This window comes from Podarcis tiliguerta (assembly GCF_965153285.1).
Source record: "Podarcis tiliguerta genome assembly, chromosome: Z".
NCBI classification, from domain to species: domain Eukaryota; kingdom Metazoa; phylum Chordata; class Lepidosauria; order Squamata; family Lacertidae; genus Podarcis; species Podarcis tiliguerta.
In genome coordinates this window covers 14,350,507-14,372,554 of record NC_139553.1, presented here as the reverse complement: position 1 = coordinate 14,372,554, position 22,048 = coordinate 14,350,507, and the positions used below count along the sequence as shown (strand labels likewise).

General features: G+C 44.9%; 2 protein-coding genes across 4 annotated transcripts in view; both read right to left on the bottom strand.

The window, feature by feature from the left end:
- Positions 1 to 22: 22 nt before the first annotated feature.
- GBGT1 (globoside alpha-1,3-N-acetylgalactosaminyltransferase 1 (FORS blood group)) lies at positions 23 to 7,960 on the bottom strand. Its single transcript, XM_083423948.1, has 7 exons — positions 7,738 to 7,960; positions 5,240 to 5,373; positions 4,639 to 4,701; positions 3,361 to 3,411; positions 3,232 to 3,267; positions 2,088 to 2,222; positions 23 to 1,421 (listed from the first exon to the last, which is right to left on the bottom strand). Exons 2-7 carry the CDS (start codon positions 5,305 to 5,307, stop codon positions 737 to 739), a joined length of 1,038 nt encoding a protein of 345 aa, XP_083280074.1. The 5' UTR covers positions 5,308 to 5,373; positions 7,738 to 7,960; the 3' UTR covers positions 23 to 736.
- A 2,116-nt stretch (positions 7,961 to 10,076) lies between these two features.
- Positions 10,077 to 22,048, bottom strand: part of CCDC180 (coiled-coil domain containing 180) — a 53,241-nt gene continuing 41,269 nt past the window's right edge. For 2 of the 3 annotated variants that reach the window (XM_083423349.1, XM_083423350.1), the window contains exons 34-38: positions 21,106 to 21,243; positions 20,355 to 20,466; positions 18,637 to 18,742; positions 13,329 to 13,467; positions 10,077 to 10,610 (exon numbers count right to left, since the gene is read on the bottom strand). In XM_083423349.1, coding sequence (XP_083279475.1) covers positions 10,479 to 10,610; positions 13,329 to 13,467; positions 18,637 to 18,742; positions 20,355 to 20,466; positions 21,106 to 21,243 — 627 coding nt within the window. In that variant the 3' untranslated portion in view covers positions 10,077 to 10,478. Of the gene's footprint in view, positions 10,611 to 13,328; positions 13,468 to 18,636; positions 18,743 to 20,247; positions 20,467 to 21,105; positions 21,244 to 22,048 lie in introns of all 3 variants that reach the window. The other variant, XR_014507178.1, reaches the window with a different exon arrangement.

Here is a 22,048-nt window from a genome sequence, read left to right as displayed (position 1 = left end):
TATAGGGCGAAAAATACAGTATACTAAAAAGTTGCGCTGGGCGAGAGCTAGTGGATGCAATGGAGGCTGTGAAGCTTTTTTGCAGTCTTCACTGCTATCTCATAGGTTTTCATAAACGCCCTATAAGATGTTCTTGAGGCTCCGTCACAAGTACTCTGCCATACTCGCTCTAGCCATCTGAGCTCCTCAGTAAACCAAGGGGCCCGGTTTCTGTGGGGTCGCAGAGGGTGCCTAGGTGTGATCTCATCTATGGCCTCCAAGCGTTGGGTATTCCAACCCTCAACAAGCTCAGTCAATGAGTCGCCAGGGGGAGCAGGATCCTGCAAGGCCTGACGGAATCCATCAGGGTCTATCAGCCTCCGCGCCAAGCCCAAATCGACTCGCCACCTAAGCAGGGTGGGGGCAGGAAGTCAATCCTGGCTTTCAGAGCATAGTGATCAGACCATGGCACCTCCATAGAGGGGGACATGATCACATCTATGCCTGTGCCGAAGATCAAATCCAGCATGTAGCCTGCTTGATGTGTGGGGCCAAAAACAAACTGGGAGAGCCCTAGTGTCACCATGGAAGACACCAGGTCCAGAGCCTGTGAGAAGGGGGTGGCACTCTCAGCAGGAGTTGGGGGACCTGTCTGATTTTGCCAACTCTGCAATGGATCTGCAGGTCCAAATAATTTGATCCCAAGGGCTCCCCTGCCCAGAAATACACAGTGAGGCCAAGATGGACCCAACTAGGGTCAGTCCCTGACCTCCCTATAATTCTTGCTCACTGATAAGAGCCGTATGAGTCTCAGCTCAGGTGGTTTTGACTTTGTCTCGTCCCAAAGATACTCCGGAGAGAGGAGCTTTGAAGGCTTCTGGGAAAGGAAGTGCCTGTTCAGATGACTCTCCTCTTGCCAAGCTGCCATGATGCCGTTGGCCTTGTCTGCCAATATGGCCATGTGGCAAGCCCTGGTGAACTCGTAGACATTCTTGACCAGGCCTCCAAAGGCCCCCCCTGCATAGTAGAAGTCTCCTTCTTTCTTAGAGATGTAGGCCATGGAAGCAGGTCTCCTCTCATATGGGAACGCTGTCCGAGAGACCTTGTAGTAGCCTGGGTGGATCACAGCCACCATCTCCCCCAAGGTCTCTGGGCCCCATGGGTTGTGAAACAACATGTCAATGTCCAGGCAGAAGAGATAGTCCACATCTCGGTGGGCTGTATCTGAGATGTACCTGTTTATGACCTCCATCCTGCGCATGGAGATTTCTTGCCAGTGGGCATATTTCTTTATAGGGATGAGGTGAAGGGTTCTCCCAGGCTGTAGGCGGACAACGGAGATGTCTTTGGGGTTGTCTGTGAAGATGTAGTAGTTCACATGGTATCCCACCATGAAGTACTGTTCAGCTGACTCCAAAAAATGGCTCACAAATCGTATGTATCTGAGCAAACATTAAATATATATATATTAAGAGCAATTGCTCAGGGCAGAGTTTTTAAAAAGCAGATTTTCAAGCTGCACTGCTGCTGGTCAGTGTATGCAATATTGGGTGAGATGGATCAATGGTCTAATTTGGTATAAGGCTGCTTACGAGGCTCCTAAGGCCCCATAAGGCGGGAGCAAAGTAGGCTAGAATCAGACCAGGGGTCATTGTGGCCTAGGGCTACCATCCTGAAATGCAGCAGCTCCACAAAGCTATTAATCCTGGTTACAGGTAGGCAGCCATGTTGGTCTGCTGTAGTCAAAACAAAATTTAAAAAAATCCTTCCAGTAGCAAACTTAGAACTAAGTTTGTACAAACTTAGTTGGTCTCTAAGGTGCTACAGGAAGGAATTTTTAAAAATTTTGTTTCTATTAATCCTGATGGCTGTTCTCTCCCTCCATTGTTGGAGGCAGTAAATGTTTCTGAATATCACTTGGAAACTGCAGGAGAGTTACCTTTTAGGCTTGATCCAAGAGGGCTCGTCCTATGTCTTTAAGCCCAGGGGTCTGTGCCAGGCACTGGTAACAAAGGCCTTTTATAACCAGAGTTGCTACAGCCCACATCATGTTTTAGATTTCAGCAAATGTGCAGACCTTCCCAACCCCTCCTGCCTTTTCTGCTTACTTTCCAACGGCGAAGGCAGTCATTCCAATGGTAAGGTTCAAAGGCTTGTAGATGCTGTCCAAGATTTCAGGGTTGAATGTCCCTTCCCAGACAATGGGGGCCAGCCACGGAGTCACGGTGAGCACATCAGAGCGCCTGAGGAAACCAGGAAAAAAAGCAATGCAATGTCAAAAGTGTTGATTGAGCAAATAGGATGCTACTGGTGATCAGATCTGTCAATTTCAGTTTCTTATTTTCCCCGAATATAAGTTCAGTTCTCCATGTTTCCACCTGTTGTTGTTTTTTAAAGTACAGTACTCCTGAAACTTCCATCTTCATTTTTCTGCAAGTTTCCCTGATACACACACATTTTTCATATGCAATTATGGCTAATATACATACACAGTTTTGCAAAGTCACTTTCCCTAATATAATGAATTTCTGTATGTTCTATTCACTAAAATATACATTTTCAAATGCACACTTTCTCCTAGATCAAACATTTTTTCTTTACACATTACTTAGCTGGAGAACTGCATTGCAAAAATTCGGAGAAGTGTGAACACGCTTGCCAGTTCAGGAAGAGTCATCCTGGACTTCTATAAGAGGTCACCTCAAATGGTGTTAATTAGACAGGCCTCGGAAGCCAGAAATTTATTTTAATTAACCAGTATTCATGAATTTATTATTTAACTACACAGCACCTAGTTAAACTGTGGAACTCACTTCCACAGGAGGCACTAACTTGGACTGGACAGATGCATCAAGGGCAAGGCAATCAATGGCTATTAGCCACAACAATATCTCTGCTCTGCCTCCATGGTCAGAAGAAGAAAGGCTTCTGAGTCTGAGTTCTTGGAAACTGCAGGAGGTGAGATTGCTTGTGTGCTCGGAGCCTGGTTGGGTTTTTTTTGTTGGGTTCTGTGGTTGGCCACTATGGGAACAGGATGCTGGACTTAGATGGGCCATTGGCCTGATCCAGCAGGGCTTTTCTTACATTCTTATTTACATGTAAATTTTTGTCTTATTTCAATTTTTATCACCGTTGAAACTTTTGTACAATGTCTACTGCTTTGTTGCATTTAAAAAAACAAAACAGAGTAAATTTGTTAACAGTTTTAATAAATAGAATATATGAATCAGGCCAGTCCTTTCTGGCACTTACGTCTGTTGCAGAGACTTTGGCTGTGGATAAAAGAATCTGAAAAAGATAATAAATAGTCATATATTAGAACAAATCTCCAGAAGAAAGAAGCAGCAATTTTAGGGAAGATGCAAGTGGAAGAGAACTAACTGTGGGGAAAGCTGGTGCGAATTCTTCTCTCTGTACTGTAGTTTCAAAGCACTGTCCAAAAAAAGAGAGAGAAAGGGAAATTCAACTTTTATTTATTCATTTATTTGTGTGCGTGTGTTTTTTTAAAGGTATATATTACTTAATTGGAAATAAAACCTCTATGCATATTGCAAAAAGCAAACAAACATTAAAATAGTCAAGAAAAGGAAAGTTAAAAACAGGATTTATTTTTTTAAAAGATGCAAAGTGTTATGAAAACAGTTTGGCTAAAAACATACTTAAAACACAAGCCTACATGTTCTGTGAGGATAGATTTATCTGAACAAAAATCTTTTCAGTAAAGAGTATAGTGAAGATGCCTACCTGACATAAATAGGCTGGGAGTTGCAAAGCAGAGGTGCTTCCACACTAATATACGGATTTCTTATAAGCACAGAACAAGTATTATGCAGTACCTGTGACAATGGTATTTCCTCCTATTTTCAAAGCTCCTACAGGCTCAATTGGTTTGACACCTCAATCTTGCAACCAAAAACGTAGAACTGAAGAGCTAGAAGGAACTCCAAAGTTAATCTAGTCTAATCGCCTAGAGCAGTGGTTTTCAACCAGTGTGCCATGGCACCCTGGGGTGCCTTGAATGATAGTCAGGGGTGCCGCAGGCAACACTGGCCTCTGTCCCTCTTTCCTTCCCTCCCTCCCTTGATGCCCTCTTATCTCTGCCTTGCACAGCTGTTTGTTGCAGCTGCCCTGGCTACAAGCTCCCCAAGTCAATGGTGCCTCTGGGGCTGGCCAGGGGGTGCTGGTTGCCAGGAGCTGAAGTGACCTCAGAGTAAGCAAGCAAATGGGCAAGGGACTGCAGCCAGCCAGTCCACCAGCCCTTGCTGTTGGGAATGGGCAGACAAGTCCCAGGCCACTTTGGTGCAGTGTGAGAAGGCACTTCTTTTCAGAGGAAGCTCAGAGACCAGAGGCTGCAGAGACGGCTGCCTGGAGGACTCCCAAGGAGAGGGGAGAGGAGAGGCGGCTGAAGGAACACTCCACAAGGGAGAGTGTTCAAAAAGGGGCGAGGGGCTGCCAGCTCTGCAGGTAAGGGGTGACATAACTGGGCTCCTGAGCCCCACAGGGGTGTCACAGAAAGAATGCAGTTGGTCAAGGAAGCCGTGGACTCAAAACGGTTGAAAACTTCTGCCCTAGAATGCAGGGACCATGGCTAATCACACAGCATTGGATGGAGTATTGAGGCTCTGCAGTTTAGCCCCCAAATCTCACTATGCTACTTACAAGAGATCTGGGCATGGAAGATAATATGGAAGGTAGTGGGTCGGTCCTTTCCCAATCAAAACCCTAGGGACAAAAAAAAAGCAGTTAAAAGAGGCATAAAGGTTGTGCAGGACTTGAGAAATGTTATCAGGATGGGGGCATCTGCAAGGAAATGAACAATAAAATTGTCTTGTTGGACTTGGCATGGTGGCGGTGGCAGGCTGTACTTTTCTCCAATCCTCATATTTACATGGTGGGAATGGATTAGGTGCTGATTAGTATTACAAGTGAAAAATACTGAATTTAATTCAGAATTATTTTTGCTTTCTGTGTTTACAAGACACAATAAGGATTTAGCGTAGGAGGCAATTTTCCTCAAAGCATGGTAACCGGCCTCATAGAGGACCATTGTTCCACCTAGCTCAGTGTTGTATACATTGGCTGGCAGCATTTATCCTGTGGCTTCCAGCAACTGGTACTCAGAAGCATGGAGGCAAAGCATAGGCATCATGGCTAGTAGCCACTGACAGCTTTCTCCTCCTCCATGAATTTGTCTAATCCTCTTTATAGCCATCCAAGTTGGTGGCTGCCATGAACATGTTATTCAGCAAAAGAGACTCACCCAATAAAAAAGGAGATGGTACTAAAGGTGAGTGCAAGGACAGATAAGATAAGTTTCTGAAGTTTCATGTTTCCTGGGCTGGAACAAAAGAAGAATTAACGATATCCAAAGTCCAGATCTTATGTAGGTTTCACCTAGGGAAGTAATGAAAGTAACATTAGAGCTGTGTTATTAGAATTCTAAGGTCTCAAATATAAAATAAATGTTTGCATAAGGCAAACACATACATAACTATATAAACCACGTGTCATTTTGACTCTCGCAGTGACCTCAAATATTCCTCTGCAGTAAGGAAGGAAAATGGGGAAAGTCTTTCCATTCTCTTTTTGCTTACAAAGCCTGTCTTAAAGGGCGTATTAAATAAATAATAAAAATAAAAATAAATAAACCTTTTAAACCTTCCTGGTTTAAAAACTGGGCTCAGTGCGGCTAACAGCAAATATAAAACATTGATTAAAATGCGACTTAAAAACAGCATAAAATACAACATAAAATGCAGCATCAATATCAATAAAATTCTAAAATTCAGGGGTCATTTTGCGGGGGGAAACAAAAAACTAAAGTATTAACCATCACAAAAGAATGGCCAGACTGCTCTGGTAATGCAGTCAGTGACCATTATGAGGTATCCTGGCAAACAGGATTTTTGCTGTAGACCACCTCCTTCTGTGATGTATGTAAGATGTTTTAGGGGGGGTGGTCTTGGGTGACAGGGTGGGCAATTTAAAGAGTTTACATAAGGGCTTGCACACCATTGTTCTGGGTTCTCTCCTCCCTCCTGTGTGTGATGAGTGGGGACTCTATTGCAATAGTACTTTTCTTTTGCAATAAAGATCAGGCTTACTAGCCACTTTGTTTCACAATATACTCTGGTTGGCCTCTGTTATTTTCTCCTACTGATAGGGAACCCACTTAAGGACTCTTAAGGCTCTTGGATACTCCGTAAGGGAAAAGGAGCAGTTTTTTCTTATAATAGTTGGGAAAGTCTCTCTCCCAGTTCCACTTCCAGATCAATATAAAAGGAATCCAAGGAATCATTCTTACTCACTGCTTGTTGGTTATCTAACTCGCAGTGGTAGAGCATCTGCCTTGCAAGCAGAAGGCCTCAGGTTTGATTCCCAAAGGCAACTCCAGGCAGGGCTGGGAGAGAACCCAGCCAGAAATCTTGAAGAGCGCTCTGCCAGTCAGTGTAGGCAATATTGAGCTGCATGGAACAGCGATCTGGCTCTGTATAAAGCAGCTTCCTATGCCCTCCACATGCTTTCATCCAGCTGAAGGATCCAGAGTGCCCCAGCCTACAAGCCTGGAGAGGCAGCTATATTCATGCTAGGGAACGTAGAAAGTGTGTTGAGCATAAAAATTGCTGGAGGGCATTAGATGGAGGCCAAATCTTCAATCAGGGCGGGTATCAGCTTTGAAATAAACACTGCACCTCAATGAACTGTGTGTGCAGATGTGATGCTTTACTTCCTGTTCCTCTCAGGAACTTGTGAGAAAATATGAAGCAAGATTAGATTTCCTGACTCTTGGTTTGTCTGTGTGTGTTTGCATCTCTCTTTATAGATTTTTGCACACAGCAGCCCATAAAATCCTCGCGCTTTCTTTTTTTACTGAGCTGCTCTCTGCTGGGAGGCATTTGCAGCAAGGAAAAGGACATATGGGGAGAGCACTGAGAAGCCTCTCTCTACCCCCATTTCCACTGTTTGGCTTAAAAGGCAGCCATGGGAGGAAGCTTTAAAAGGAAAATTATCCCACATAAAAAGGTAAAGGCAAAGGACCCCTGGACGGTTAAGTTCAGCAGGACTAAACAGCTTCGGGGGCAACAGGACACCATGACAAGTGCAAGAGCGCACAGAAACACCATTTACCTTCTCACCGCAGCAGTACCTATTTGTCTACTTGCACTGGCATGCTTTCAAACTGATAGGCTGGCAGAAGCTGGGACAGAGCAAAGGGAGCTCACTCCGTCATCCGATCGGTAAGCCTAAGATTCCTGGTGGTTTACCCCACAGTGCCTCCTGCATCCCCTCTTTTTACCTTTACCTCCCACCTTTTACCACTCCCTCTTCATAGCTCAGAGATTCAAGAGAGCTGAGAAGTTACCGGTACTTCATCTCACCCCCTTCTAAAAAAAAACCCCCATGGAATGATGAAACACCTCTCTAGAGTACTTAACCTGGTGCTTAAAGTTGATTAGAAATAGTTGGAATATTTATTTTGTAGTTTAAACAGCAGCAACTACTTAACCATCCATTTTATTTTGTTGAACTCTTAATTTAAAATAGGCATTAATGAGGGAAAAGGCTGTCTGCTTTTCTGCCTCCTTGTTGGAACCTTTCAACGTTTTTTATATCCCTCTGGGCGTGTGTTATAGAAAGATTATTGCTGGCTGTTCATCCTGTTGGCTGGACACTGCAGCATTTTATCTTTCCTGCCTCAGACCCTAAAATTTCCAATACCAAGGCCTAACTCCAAAGTCTACGGAAAGATTTGCTTACCAGAAAGAAGGAAATCAGTGAAGAGACTGTGAACTCGGTGGCAGCTCCCTGGAGCAAGGCAGTCAAGATGACCTCAGCATTTAAGGTGTGTTTACAGCTGAAAATTCAGGCTTCTTTCTTCTGATCCCTGTGTTCAGATGTATGGCCAGAGGTGCCTCTCTGGTTCCTTGCCGGAAGCCGATATGGTACAGACCACATCCTTTTGTTGTGTGGTGAACCAGCAGGAAAACATGGCTTGAGTTTTTCCTCCTCCTATTCCTTAGCCTCCCCCTTCATGCATTAGTCATTTCCCATAAATGATGTCTGCCTACCTACCCTGCGAAATATTCTACTTTTTTCATCCTGCAGCTAGGTTGTTATGAGTTCTGCTTTTTCCTGGCATGCCTTGTGAGAGACTAATGGACTAATTCTTGACCAGAAATGCATTTTGCCCACACTTAGAGCTTTCTGTGAAAACAGCCACTTCCCTTGTGCTGTGACTTTTGCCTAGACTTCTGCTTTTGCTTTCGTTTCATTTCTCTCTACTGTATATATTGTTGCATCTATATTTTCAGCCCAGCCCAAAAGGTTCAGGTCCGTAAAAAAAATTGACAATTGGATGCCCACTTACCGCCAAGCCACGTTTAAGGTTCCTGTGTTAATTTACAAAGCACTGAACCACTTAGGTCCATGGTACCTCAGAGACCACCTGAACCCTTAAATCCTAGCTCAGTCACTGAGATCACCTGCAGGAACATAGGTGGTTCCACGAATTAACTGGTGAGGCTCATTTGACAAGAAAACCAGCCTTAGATGTCAATGGCCCAGTCAAGAGATTTAGCAGGCACCTTCTGTGCCACCTTTTAAACGCTTGCTGATAACTCTGTTTCGCCAGGCCTACGCAGACAACTAAGAAAATATCCTTCCACAATACAGTGGTACCTCTGGTTACGTACTTAATTAGTTCCAGAGGTCCGTTCTTAACCTGAAACTGTTCTTAACCTGAAGCACCTCTTTAGCTAATGGGGCCTCCTGCTGCCGCCGCTGCGAGATTTCTGTTCTCATCCTTAAGCAAAGTTCTTAACCCGAGGTATTATTTCTGGGTTAGCGGAGTCTGTAACCTGAAGCGTATGTAACCCGAGGTACCACTATAGTTCACTGGCTTTTATTGTGTGGTTTTATGTTTTTATTGTTGTAAACTGTATTGATACATTTTAATGACATAACAGTACATGCATATTTATATAATTGATTGATTGATTAAATATATAAAATCCCCAGAGGGGAGGAGGGAGCAGCAAACCCCTTGAGTTGTTGATTTGCTGCGGGGACAATTTATAAGTTGGTGAGGGTTTCTTTGTGAAAGGCTGTTCTTATCAAGGGAGATGGGAATGAGATATTGGGAAAGGAATTAGTTGCCAGGCAGGTTCAGCAGGAATTTCTTTTAGTCTTAATGAAACTATTTTTTATTCAACATTTCCTTAAGCAATACCTTACTCTGGAAAAACAGGGTCATAGATATTCCAGAGCATGAGCTGTGGATGAGGAGGGAATCGGTTCCAGCTCTCATTTAAAGGGCAACATATCTAATCTGCACTTTCTGAAACAACATATAAACCAATACTGTACACAAAATTGTGCATACTAGGGAAAACTGCTCTGCAAAATTGTGCTTATTAGGGGAAATTCCATAAAAGAACATGTATATTAGGAAAAGAATTGCACTAGAATGCTTATGAACTTTCATGGGTTTAAAAAAATAATTTCAAACTTATGTAGAAATGTGGAGAACTGAATTTAAGATTAGAAAAATGAGCAACTGAGAGAAACTGATCGATTTGCCCATCCCTATGAAGGCTTCTTCTCTTCACTCTGTGTACTTCCATGGAGCAGGAAAGAGCGATGAAACCGGAGAAACCCTTGACAGAAAAACACAAATCCTCTTCCACTTAATTCACATTTCCCAAAACAACTCATGAAATGAAACCTGACTCTCCTTCCAAATTCACTCTTTTCCAAATGCTGCAATGCAGTTCTCCAACCAAATAACATGCACTAAAATGTGTATATCAGGGGAAAGTGTGCATAAGGACTTCATGTTGTTGGGCAAAAAGATACCTGCATTGCAGGGGGTTTGGACTAGATGATCGTCGTGGTCCCTTCCAGCTCTGCAATTGGTGAATTGGTGCATATTGGTGAAAATGACACAGAAAAATATATTCTAGTAATTATTCAGGCCCATTAATTTCAATGGGTCAACTATGAGTAAGACTTACTTGGGCAGAATCCTGAGTATATTCGACAAAAGTGTGTTAACAAATGTGTATATATGGAGAAACATGGACTAAAATGCTGACAAGTTTTCAGGAGGACTTTTTATTTTATGATTCTTTTTTTGATGCTGAGAGAATTAGATTCTAAGCTTGCAAAAATGTGAAAATGACAGAGTCATCTATCCCTAGTAGACCCAGACATGCAGTCTGAGCTGATGTAAAGCAGCCTCTTTGTTCCTCTGGGAACCCTTCTGAGGTGTTGTCAAGAGTTTCAACTGATTGAAAGTTGATTCAAATTCCCATTTGCAAATCCTCACCAGTTAACCCAGGGTTAGAAAACAAGGATGCCTTGATTGCTAAATAATATATTTACTCAAGTGTGAGGGGTGGATATATTGCTTACAGAGGGAGAAATGAGAACATGTGAAGGTGTCTATTGCTTACACAGAGAGAAATGAGAACGCGTGAAGGCAGAAGAGTGTGGCAGATTCATGCGTAGAGCTGCTTGATCTTCTGCACTGACTTCTTCCACCAGTCTGTCCAGTGCTGGGCCTTCATTAGAAGGGCTGTTTTCTCCTTTTTAATCCTGGCAAATTCCACCTCCAACAGTTCCTTGAATCCCTATGTGAGCAACACAACCTCAGAAAATGCAAAATAAAGACCAAAGAAATCCATATTTGCCTTTGGAAGCCTTGAAAGTTGCCACTGGAGAGGGAGTGAGGGAAACGGCATGGGAGGGGTGTTTCTAGGACAAAGGTGAAATAGTTGGGTTCCCTTGCCATTTTTACTATTGGATGCTGGGTGTTGTTTATGCAGTCTTGTTATATGTATAGTACTGAAATGTGTTTTTGGTACGTTGTCATGTTTGCTATTGTGGTGTTTTGTTATGTTATTCTGTAAACTGCTTTAAGCACGCTTGAAGAGTGGCAGGATGTCAAGGTCAGTAAGGCAAGACACTGGTGAGTATGCACTGGGGGAAGCGGGGCTGGAGTCTGTGGTGACCTGTACTAGCCAGGATGCAAGAATTAGAGGCAGGGGAAGCTTCAGAGCTGGAGGAAGAGGCAGCCCAGGAAAGTGAAAGGTTGGGTGCTTCCCCTCCCTCCCCTGCACCACTGCCTCCCAGAACCAGGAGAGAATTGAAGCAGGAAGAGCAAAAGCAGCTTCCACACAGGTGTGGTCTCCAGCTACATGTGCACAGCCCATCAAGGGAAGGTACATAAGCTGATGGAGGGGGGAGGGAGTGTTCTGCAGATGCTGCAACTGCTCCATTGAGCACAAGACCTGGGAATAGCTGCCCAGATGCTAGACTGGTGTGTGTAGGTCTCCAGAGCTGTAGAAGCAACTGTTATTGTCATCTATGACAAATAAAGAATTAACTCTTTGTCATGTGCATTCCTTTGGCTGGGAAATGTCCTTGCCACATGCAAATAAAAGGAAGGAAGGAAGGAATCTATCTTTCTGTACTCACACCTAGGATGACTGAAGGATGGAGTTTAAAAAAAACACAAAAACTCCCCCTAATTTCCATTAATGATTATGCACTCAGATTCCAGAGATGGAGCCCACATAAATCCTACTCAAGAGTTGTTGGCATCTATCTTTCTCAAGAGACAACAGAGTGCACCTCCAGGGCTGAAGTCAAACCACTGAAGAATTACAGCACCTGCTGTGGCCACAGAGACCAGTAACCCATAACTGCTGCCTCCTGATTTGTTTTTGCTGTGTTAGCAGCACCAAAATGACCTATCCTGAGCACAAGCCTAGGCAGTGTGTATGGAGGTCCTGAGCTGCTCGGATGACAAGACCCCCCTCTTGGCCTAGCTGATGTGGTCCAAAGGACAGCAGAGGAATATATTTGATACCAGCTTGGGGGCAGGAGTTTCCAGAAGGAGGTGTACAAGGCGCCATCTGACCGTCTTAGGGATTTCACTCTGGATTTGTGTAGGGTTTTCTTCTCCTAAACATGTTCCACAAGGCAATGGGTTCACATTCTTCCTTGGGATTTATTCCCAAAGCCTTTTTCACGAATGGGTACACGCAACTACCGATTTGCGCGGGGGTTACATTCCTGACCCCCGCGTGGTCTGTCTCATTCTGCCACTGCCCCATTCTTCCACCTTTTCTGACCACTTCCAGGTTGCTGTGCTGTGTGTGCGCAGTCGTGCATCAATTAGACACACATAAATTGGTTGCTGTCTGTATAGTCGCAAGGCAGCAGATGTTTAGGATCAGACTTTTCCTTCTCCAAGATGAGCAACCTTCCCAGGTTGACAAGCCTCATCTGCCCCTCACTTTTCTCTACAGTACATGCAGAAACCGCCTTCTTGACCATTGGACCCATTACTGGTCTTGTCCACTCAATCCACCAGCCTGCCTTCACATGCAGGGGAAGTTCCTAACTCCTAACTCAGGGTCTGAGATCCATTGGCTACTCGCACTTAGTTTAGCTAGCCAATCAAAGCCGTTTAGTGGTGTGTAGCTGCTATCTTGCGGCTTTACTCTTTTGTGCAGCCATTAACTGAAATAAATGGATCTTGGTTATGCTCATTAACTTCAGTGCATCAATTCTGATTAGGACTGAGTGGGGGGCAACTCTAGGCATTATGTTTCTGAATTAATGCAGTGTATACACACATACACCTGAAGGCAGCCCTGTTTAGGGAAGTTTTTAATGTTTGAAGTTTTATTCTGTTTAATATTCTGTTGGGAACCGCCCAGAGTGGCTGAGGAAACCCAGCCGGATGGACGGGGTATGAATAATAAATAATTATCAGCGGCAGCAGGGGGCTGCATTAGCTAAAGTGGTGCTTCAGGTTAAGAACAGTTTCAGGTTAAGAATGGACCTCCAGAATGAATTAAGTACTTAACCCGAGGTACCACTGTATTATATTATACTCTGTGGATAGTCTCCAAAACTGGGAGAACTGGTCTTGGATGGAACACAAGGATAGAATGGTGAAGTTATTCTTTAATTACACCAGAGAGAGTCTTGGAAGGGGCAGGCAGTGCAAGCTTTTGAACACCAGAGTTATGTGCTGGCTATAGGCTGTCCCAATAAACAGTCTCTAGTTGCAGCATTTTGCTGGAGCCTCTGAACCAGGCTGAAGGGTAGCACATTTACTTAACTGATGTTCCTTGAATATTTTTAAATTCCTTTTACATTTTGTATTCATGCTTTTATACTTGTAAGTCACTTGTAAGTAACTAACAAACAAAAGTAATTAATAATTCCAACTTCGACCTTTCATGAAATGCTTTTGCGTGGAATCCTACCCCACATTAGCAACTGTTTTTCCTATCAGCTGCTGAGGCCACAGCATTTCCCCCACAGTTCCTTACCACATAAACAGCATCCCTTTTTTCCACCGCTGCCATGTGACCCAGGGTGGTCTTGGATGTCGTCAGTGAGGTGGTTTCTCGACAGATGATCTGGTTTGGAAAACCCACCAGGGTAGTTCTTGGGATTCCAGGCCAGGTCCTAAACAAACAAACAAACAAACAAACAAACAATTTAATCAATCAAATAACACACACAGAACCCTCCCAAATTGAACAGGGATGGGAGGGTGTAATAACCTCCCTCAATAAAGATAGGAGATTAGTAATGTGACCAGATTTGGGGATGGTTTTTTATTTTATTTTATCACTACTTGGGGCACCTCCACACTGAACCCCTCTGAAATATGTTTGGGGTGGAGCCACCAAAGTAGTTCCTGTTTGATATCCTGAGGAACCCTGAGGAGAAAGGGTTTTTCTTCTGGAGGATATGATCCTGGAAGGGGAGGAGGAGTTGCTGGAGTGACCTGGAGTGAAACCTGACCCAGAGAACTAGGTCGAATGCTTACCGTGAAAGCTCACAAGAACCAAAGGGCAGATTTGTGGCAAGAGACCACCTAAGATAACAGGGAAGTGAAAAGCGGGATCTGTTTCTGAGTGAGGGCCTTCCTGAAAGACTGCATGTTGAGTATCACCCTGAAGTGAGTGATGGAGGGAATCAAGCAGCTTTTTTCTTTGTTCACCACAAACCCAAGCTGATCCAGCCAGAAGAGAGTAAGATCTGTGGCCTAATGACAGAGATCCAGAGATATCACCAGAATATCTTCCAGGTAAGGGTGCAGATTCCCTTTGTTCCTAAGAACGCCACAAGAGCCACCAATACCTTGGTAAACACCCAGAGACAGGAGGAGAGGCTGAAAGGGAGGGCCTGATACTGGAAACAGTGGTGAGCATATGTGATGGGGGTGGGTGGAGATGAAGAGAATGAATAAGTAGAAATGAAGGACATGGGAGGCCGGGAAGCCAACAGGAAACAAAATGAAAACACCCATTCAGAATCATCTACCAAATGATCTAGCAAACATGACAAAGGAGAGGACTAGACAAAGGAAAAATCCACAAAAAACAAACACTCAAACGTTTCTCTCTATACACATGGAGAGACAAGAAGACCCAGATATCCTTTGCAGCAGGCAGGATTGCGCTGGAGAGACAAGATGACTTCTCCCCTCTGGAGATGAAGTTGCAAGTTGAAGACCCTGCCTGTCTCCAGTAGGGGAAGTCATCCCTATCTGGGATGGCATCTCCCTCCATCTGGTAAATATCCACTCTCTCTTCTGTCTGGGCACACTTCACCCAGCACTGATTGGTTGCTGGGTCACCAGGAGGCTGATCCAGAGACTGCCCATGACAGAGAGAATAGATAACATCTTAGTTAGGGTTTCTAAACAAGGACAAGGAGGGCTAGCCATAAAATTTTACAGCATTATCCTCACTGCCCATTACTCCAGGGTTCATGCCAGTTTGCCTTATTCCCCATCCAGGTTGCTATAAGTAGAGGATTCCTTCCTCACCCATCCTGCCCCCAGTTTTCCTTTCTTTTTTCCAGTTAACACTCAATAGTATGTAGCTGAGCGCGCTCAGTCCTTTTGGGGAAGGGGCCACAGCTAAGCAGCAGAGAATCTGCTTTGCACTCAGAAGGTCCTGGATCCAATCCCCAACAGTAGGACTGGGAAAGACTCCCTGCCTGAATCCATGGAGAGCTGTTGCCAGACAATGTAGACAACAATGAGCTAGAGAGGGATCAATGGCCTAATTTAATATAAGTCAGCTTCCTATGCTTCCATTGACTGAGCTTGCTGAGGGCTGGAATATCCAGCTCCTGGCAGCCATTGATGAGATTGCACCTAGGCGCCCATTGCGACCCCACAGAAACCGGGCTCCCTGGTTTACCGAGGAGCTTCGGAAAATGAAGCGGGACCTCAGACGGCTAGAGTGAGTATGGCGGGGTGCCCGGGACGGAGCCTCAAGAACATCTTATAGGGTTTTTATGAAAACCTATGAGATGGCAGTGAAGGCCGCTAAGAAGTCCTACTTCTCGGCCTCCATTGCCTCCGCTAGCTCTCGCCTGGCGCAATTATTTAGTATAATTAGGTCTTTAACGTCCCTTGAAGGACAGCCAAATTTAAATAACAATTTGACACACAGCTGTGAGGCATTTGCAAGCTTTTTTGCGGAGAAGGTCCTGTTGCTCCACCATGACCTCCCTACCAATTTGGATACAATAAAGGAACTGGAGGCCCCTCGACTGCCCTCGGGTCCAGTATTGGACCACTTTGACCGGATATCCCCAGCCGATGTGGACAAATTCCTCCGAGCTGGAAAGACCACCACCTGTCCTCTTGACCCGTGCCTATCTTGGCTGATTAGAGCGTGTCCAGACGAGGTGCGGGCCCCCCTGGGTGATATCATCAATTTGCCCCTTGGCACCGGGATATTCCCAGGGGAATTGAAGGAGGCAGTGGTGTGCCCGCTCTTAAAGAAAACATCATTAGATCCCTTAGATCTATCCAATTACTGCCCAGTTTCGAATCTTCCATTCCTGGGTAAGGTGATTGAGAGAGCGGTTGCTGAACAGCTTGGTAGGTTTCTGGATGAAACATCGGCTCTCGATCCATTCCAGTTCGGCTTCCGCGCTGGTCATGGGACCGAGACGGCTCTGGTCGCCCTAACAGATGATCTCCACAGGCAGCTGGATCGAGGTGGGTCGGGGCTGCTAATTCTTCTAGACCTGTCAGCAGCCTTCAACATGGTTGATCACGAATTCCTGGACCACCGCCTTGCCGACGTGGGGATCCAGGGCACAGTCCTTCAATGGCTGCGCTCGTTTCTCTCTGGTCGGGGACAGAGGGTGGCGCTTAGGGGGGAATTGTCATCGCGCCACTCCTTGGTGTGTGGAGTACCCCAGGGTGCGATACTCTCCCCGATGCTTTTCAACATCTTTATGCGCCCCCTCGCCCAGCTTGTCCGGAGTTTTGGGCTGGGTTGCCATCAGTATGCTGATGACACCCAACTCTATCTGTTGATGGATGGCCATCCTGACTCGGCCCCAGACACACTGACCAGATGCTTGGAAGCTGTGGCTGGATGGTTACGTGGGAGCCAGTTGAAGTTAAATCCTTCGAAGACAGAGGTCCTGTGGCTGGGACGGGACGATATGGGATTGAGGGGGCAACTCCCATCTCTTGCGGGGGTGCAATTAGTGCCAGCATCGTCCGTTAAGAGTTTGGGTGTAATCTTCGATACCTCCCTCTCTATGGAGGCGCAGATTACAGCTATAACAAAGGCGGCATTTTTTCATCTCCGCCAAGCTAAGCAGTTGGCTCCTTATCTCTCTCACCCTGACCTAGCCACTGTGATCCACGTGACGGTCACCTCCAGGCTGGATTATTGTAACTCGCTCTACGTGGGGCTGCCCTTGAGACTGACCCAGAAACTCCAGCGGGTGCAGAATCCCGCAGCGAGACTCCTTATGGGGTCTTTGCTACGAGATCACATTCATCCGGTACTATACCAGCTGCACTGGCTCCCGGTGGAGTACAGGATCAGGTTTAAGGTGCTGGTTTTAACCTTTAAAGCCCTATACGGCCTAGGACCCTTGTACCTACTGGATCGCCTCTCCTGGTATGTCCCACAGAAGAACTTACGGTCTGCAAATAAAAACATCCTGAAGATCCCAGGCCACAGAGAGGTTAGGCTGGCCTCAACTAGAGCCAGGGCTTTCTCGGCCGCAGCTCCAATCTGGTGGAACGCTCTGTCACAAAAGACTAGGGCCCTGCGGGACCTAACATCTTTCCGCAGGGCCTGTAAGACAGAGCTGTTCCACCAGGCCTTTGGTCAGGGGGCAGCCTGACCCCCTCCTCTGACAATCTGCACAGAATCTTGCTTAATGGTTGCCATCAATTTGATTTTAATTAATTTTTATAATGAAAGGTTTTTAGAATGTTGGATTATTTTGATTGTTGTTAGCCGCCCTGAGCCCAGCTTTGGCTGGGGAGGGCGGGGTATAAATAAAATTTATTATTATTATTATTATTATTATTATTATTATTCCTCAGCTTTGGTTTTCCCCCTCCCTTTTATTTTCTGCCAGTTCTGGGGTTCTCTTAAAGAGGTTGATAGCATCCCTGTTGCTTTCCAATGACCCTATTTTGGCTCCTTTCCTATGGGCACTTACCACCCGAGTTCACTATCAGAGGGACTGTGTTTAGGGACTGTCTCTTTCCCGCCCTCACAGCTGTCTCATAGAACCATAGAATTGTAGAGTTGGAAGGCACCCTGAGGGTCATCTAGTTCAATCCTGATAACGTTAATATCCATTAACATTAAAAGAACATGGTAGGGATGTAGAGATTCAAAAACAGTTTGTCCAGAGGTGTACCCCGGATCCCTTGCACCCTTGACAAAGAGATGTATTGGTGCCCCTACCCCACCCATTGCAGGGCACTGGAGCTTGCAGAAGAGTGGGCAGGCTCCTAGTCACTCCTAGGCAGACTGGAGAGGTGCAATTTTGTGCCCCCCTGGTCCTGCGCCCTTGGTGTGGGCCAACCTGCCAACCCCTAGATACACCCCTGACTGTACGCATAGTGTGGAAAATTAGTTGCATGTCTGCATTTAACTTACAGCTGAATTAGGGGCAGACAGCCACTTTGTGGTGGGCCAGATCCAAAAGGGGCCACTCCTCCAGATTGGTGAAGCCAATTCTAGCAGGTGAAATACGGCAGCGGAGGTTGGATGGCCATCTGTCAGGGTTTCATTAGTTGAGAATCCTGCATTGCAGCGAGTTGGACCTGATGACTTTTGTGATTCCTTCCACCTGCACAGTTCTGTGATTCTATTTCTGAAGAATTATGACACACCTGTTGTGCATCACCTGTTACTTTTCATTGCCTTGTGGTATAGTTGCAATTAATCTCTTCGCATCTACCTGGCAGCAGTAAATGCCAGCCAGTTTCCTGCTTTCAAAAGAAAAAGCTGGACGTGCCCTCCTGGTTATTCCTTTGCAGTTATGGCTTTATCTGCCCTATGCATCACATATGACATCTTACCTGCCACACCCATGACAAAGACATGGCCAGGCATGGGGAGAATGGTTTAGCAGGCCAAATCAGGAACACTGGCAGGCCTAATTTAGCCTGCGGTGCCTGAGGCTCTGCACACCTGTGCTAAGAGATACCATTCTGTAAGCACTCTTGAACTGCAGATGCTGGGGACTCAGTATGGGACTACAAAGCAAATTAACCCAAGATAAATTCTACTGCATGGATGGATTGCCTGCAAACTCCCCCATCAGATGGCTTCAAAATGTTACCTGCTTCCCCGCTCAGCCACCAGCTTGTATTCTTCTCTTTCTAGGGAAAGGCCGGCTTTCTTGCGACGGATCAAGGTACAGGTCTTTTCCCGGGAGACTTCCACCTCTGGCACAGGAGAAAGGCCACTGTTATTGAATATTTCTGATGGTACCAAGGTAGATATATATTGTCGAAAGAATTGGTCTTGTATATGATCTTGAATAATAATTGCAACTTAATGGAAAACAGTCCAATATCTTACACTGGAAACTTGGTACCTCTTGCTTTGGAATATAGCTGTAATGGAGAAAATCACACAAAAAGGACTAGAACCTGCAGACATTTTTAATTATATGTACTGACATTCTTTCATTACATATACAGTGGTACCTCAGGTTAAGTACTTAATTCGTTCTGGAGGTCTGTTCTTAACCTGAAACTGTTCTTAACCTGAAGCACCACTTTAGCTAATGGGGCCTCCTGCTGCTGCTGTGCCGCCGGAGCACGATTTCTGTTCTAATCCTGAAGCAAAGTTCTTAACCTGAGGTACTATTTCTGGGTTAGCGGAGTCTGTAACCTGAAGCGTATGTAACCTGAGGTACCACTGTATAGCAGAACCATCACTGTCAAGATAACCCTTGTCACAACCCTGACAGATATGGAACAATACTTGATAATCTCGTAACGCTAATATTCTTTACTTGGACTTTTGTTATTGTAATCCGTGTAAAACTGTACGCATTCAATGGCCTATTTTAATAGTTTTGTTTTTCATCTGTTGTTATAACTGTTTTATATACATTATAAAATGAAATAAAAAGCTTTTACAAAAAACAAAAAACAAAATTAACACCAGCAAGATAGGAGTCAGCTTCTAATGTAAGAATGGGGGATAAACTCAGCGCAATCTGCATTTTAATGCAAACTCTGCCTGATCTGCACCTCCCAAACAATATGCAAACTGAAACACAGCAATATTTCCAAATTCACACTCTCTTTTGCTAAATTTTCCAATGCAATTCTCCGTTCCCTCCACAAAATGTGTAGGAAAATGAGTTTAAATTTGGGGAAAGGATGTGTCTAAAAATACCTGTATGTATGAAGACATCATGCATAAGTGCATTTACATAAGGGGAAAACTGCTTGTAAAAATGTGACTTAATAGGGAAAAAATGTACTAAAAGACAGATGAATTTCCACAACTACTTTGTTTTTTTAAAGATTAACTGCAAAGTTATGATGGGTGGTAAACTGAACTTAAGGCTAGGGGAAAGAGAAATTGACACGAATTGTCACTTTAGGGTTTCATTCTCTCACAGCAAGTCCACTTCCTGTGTTTTGCTTTGTCACAAGTTTCCTCCTCTGTGCCCTTGAGAAGAACATGCAAAACACGCTGGCTGTGCTTACTTATTCGCCTACTGTATTGATACAGTGCCCTCCTCCCAAGGCTGTTCAGAACAGCTAACAGTGTAAAATGCTAAAGTTAAAGGTTACTGCATAAAGAAAATGAGGATGGCAGTCAGAGGGCTAACTTACAACCTCTCTCCCAACATGCTAGAATTGTGCTTGCGGTGCATTTTTGTTATGTTCATGTACATATATGAGAGAGCATTCAAATGTGATATCCCCACCATCTGTATGCAGTGTTATAGTCCACTTTGCCACCTCCCTCTGCTGCACAAGTAAGCTCTCCTTCTGTCAGGAAACCATGGCAGAATTCACATTCCCCTGGACGTACTTCCCTGCTGCACATCGTCAACGGTGAGGCTGGCATCCATCTCCACAAGCATCTTTTCCGTGGTGGCGGCCAGGCTGGAGACAAATCTCTGGGCGCAGTTGATGACACAGTCCTGTTGGGGAACAACAAGTGGCACAGTGTATGTTGTGTGGAGGTAAAAATCTACAAGGGCTTCTCTTTCAATTGGGGTTCTGATTGCCTTCTAGACTCAGACTGGGTGTGGCTTCTTGGCCTGGATGCTGTCACCAGGTCAGCTTCTCAATCTTATCTGGGGGTAGGGATGGGACAGGAGGAGAGTGTTTCAGGTGATTACCCTTTATCAAGGGCAAGACCTCAGTTTGTCATCAGTTGTGACTTTAAGAACTGGAGCTTGAGCTTGTTTTCCCCTCCTCGCTCCTCTTCCTTTTCTCATGCATGCCATGCCTTTTTTACCCTGTGAACCAGAGGATTGCGAGCCACTGCCAAGCATTGTAGGCAGTACTCGCCTACATGGACCAATGGTTTGACACAACATACGGCAGCTTCCTATGTTCTTTAAAGTCTGGCGGATAAAAGAAAAAAAGAGGCCAACCCAAAGAAGCAGCCCGTCCCTTGAACTGCAGACTGTTCTGGTCCCAGTAGTTGATGACAAGAGTACCGGGCCCAAACGTGAAAATGTCTGGATAAGTGAAGCTCCATCTCTCCATACCTTAAATGATTTCATCTCTGCACTTAACTCTAAAGAGGTGGCAAATCTGAAAGAAAAAGATACCTCTTGCTGCTTGGTGGATAGACGGATCCCTTTGGCCTGCTCCTTCTGCCTTTCCTCCTCCTCTTGGCACAGAGCCTCCAGCTGGGGCAGATTGTCAGGGTGGCCCAGACTCGGTCGCAGCTTGTGCTTGTTCTTCTCCTTTAATTGAACAGTCAAAGGGCGACATGCGCTCAGTTTTCATTAGGACAACAGTGCGAACTGAGCTACATGCATGCAAATTACATTGTGATTATGCTATTCTGTCCTGTTTATGTCAATGGAAAGGACATTGGTATTTTGAACCAATGGATTCAAAAGATTATGACTAAACTGTAGGAATAACTTTTTTATGGTGAGAGCTGTTTGACAGTGGAACAGAAGCCCTTGGAAGGTGGTGGACTTTCCTTGGAGGTTTCTAAGCAGTGGCTGGATGGCCACCTGTCTTGGATCCTTTAGATGAGATTCCTGCATTTCAGGGGGTTGGACTAGATGAAACTTGGGGGTGTGTGCTTTCCAACTCTACAATTCTATGATTCTATGAAATGTAACACAAATGCGGATTGGGGGTGGGGGTAGAGCAGTATCAGTGACACATTGTTTGTGGGATGAAAGTAACAGCAGCAAATACTAATCATATTCATTTATAATTTCATTTGTATTTCCACTTTAAAAAAAAAGATGCTCAAACCATCTTATAACAGGAAGATATTTCAAATTCAAACGGTGCAAAAATGAATTTCATAATTAACACAATAAAATGGCAACACAATATGCCAGCGTAAAAGATACAGATTTAAGGGCACTCCTTGCAGTGAACATTTCTGTCCCTTTGAATATTAATAGACTGGCTGGATGCAGAGGCATGGTGGGAGGCACCAGCTGGGGAACCTCCAGGGGAAGAAGGCTCAGAGACAGGGGATTGGTGATGGGATGATGATGAGTGGTCAGAGGGAGAAGAGGAAGC

Coding starts and splice junctions, on each gene's coding strand:
- GBGT1 (XM_083423948.1), bottom strand. CDS start 5,307: ATGAAACTTCAGAAACTTATCTTATCTGTCCTTGCACTCACCTTTAGT. Junction 3,268..3,360: donor TCGCACCAGCTTTCCCCACA/GTTAGTTCTCTT, acceptor TATCTTTTTCAG/ATTCTTTTATCCACAGCCAA. Junction 2,223..3,231: donor CCAAAGTCTCTGCAACAGAC/GTAAGTGCCAGA, acceptor TGGTTTCCTCAG/GCGCTCTGATGTGCTCACCG.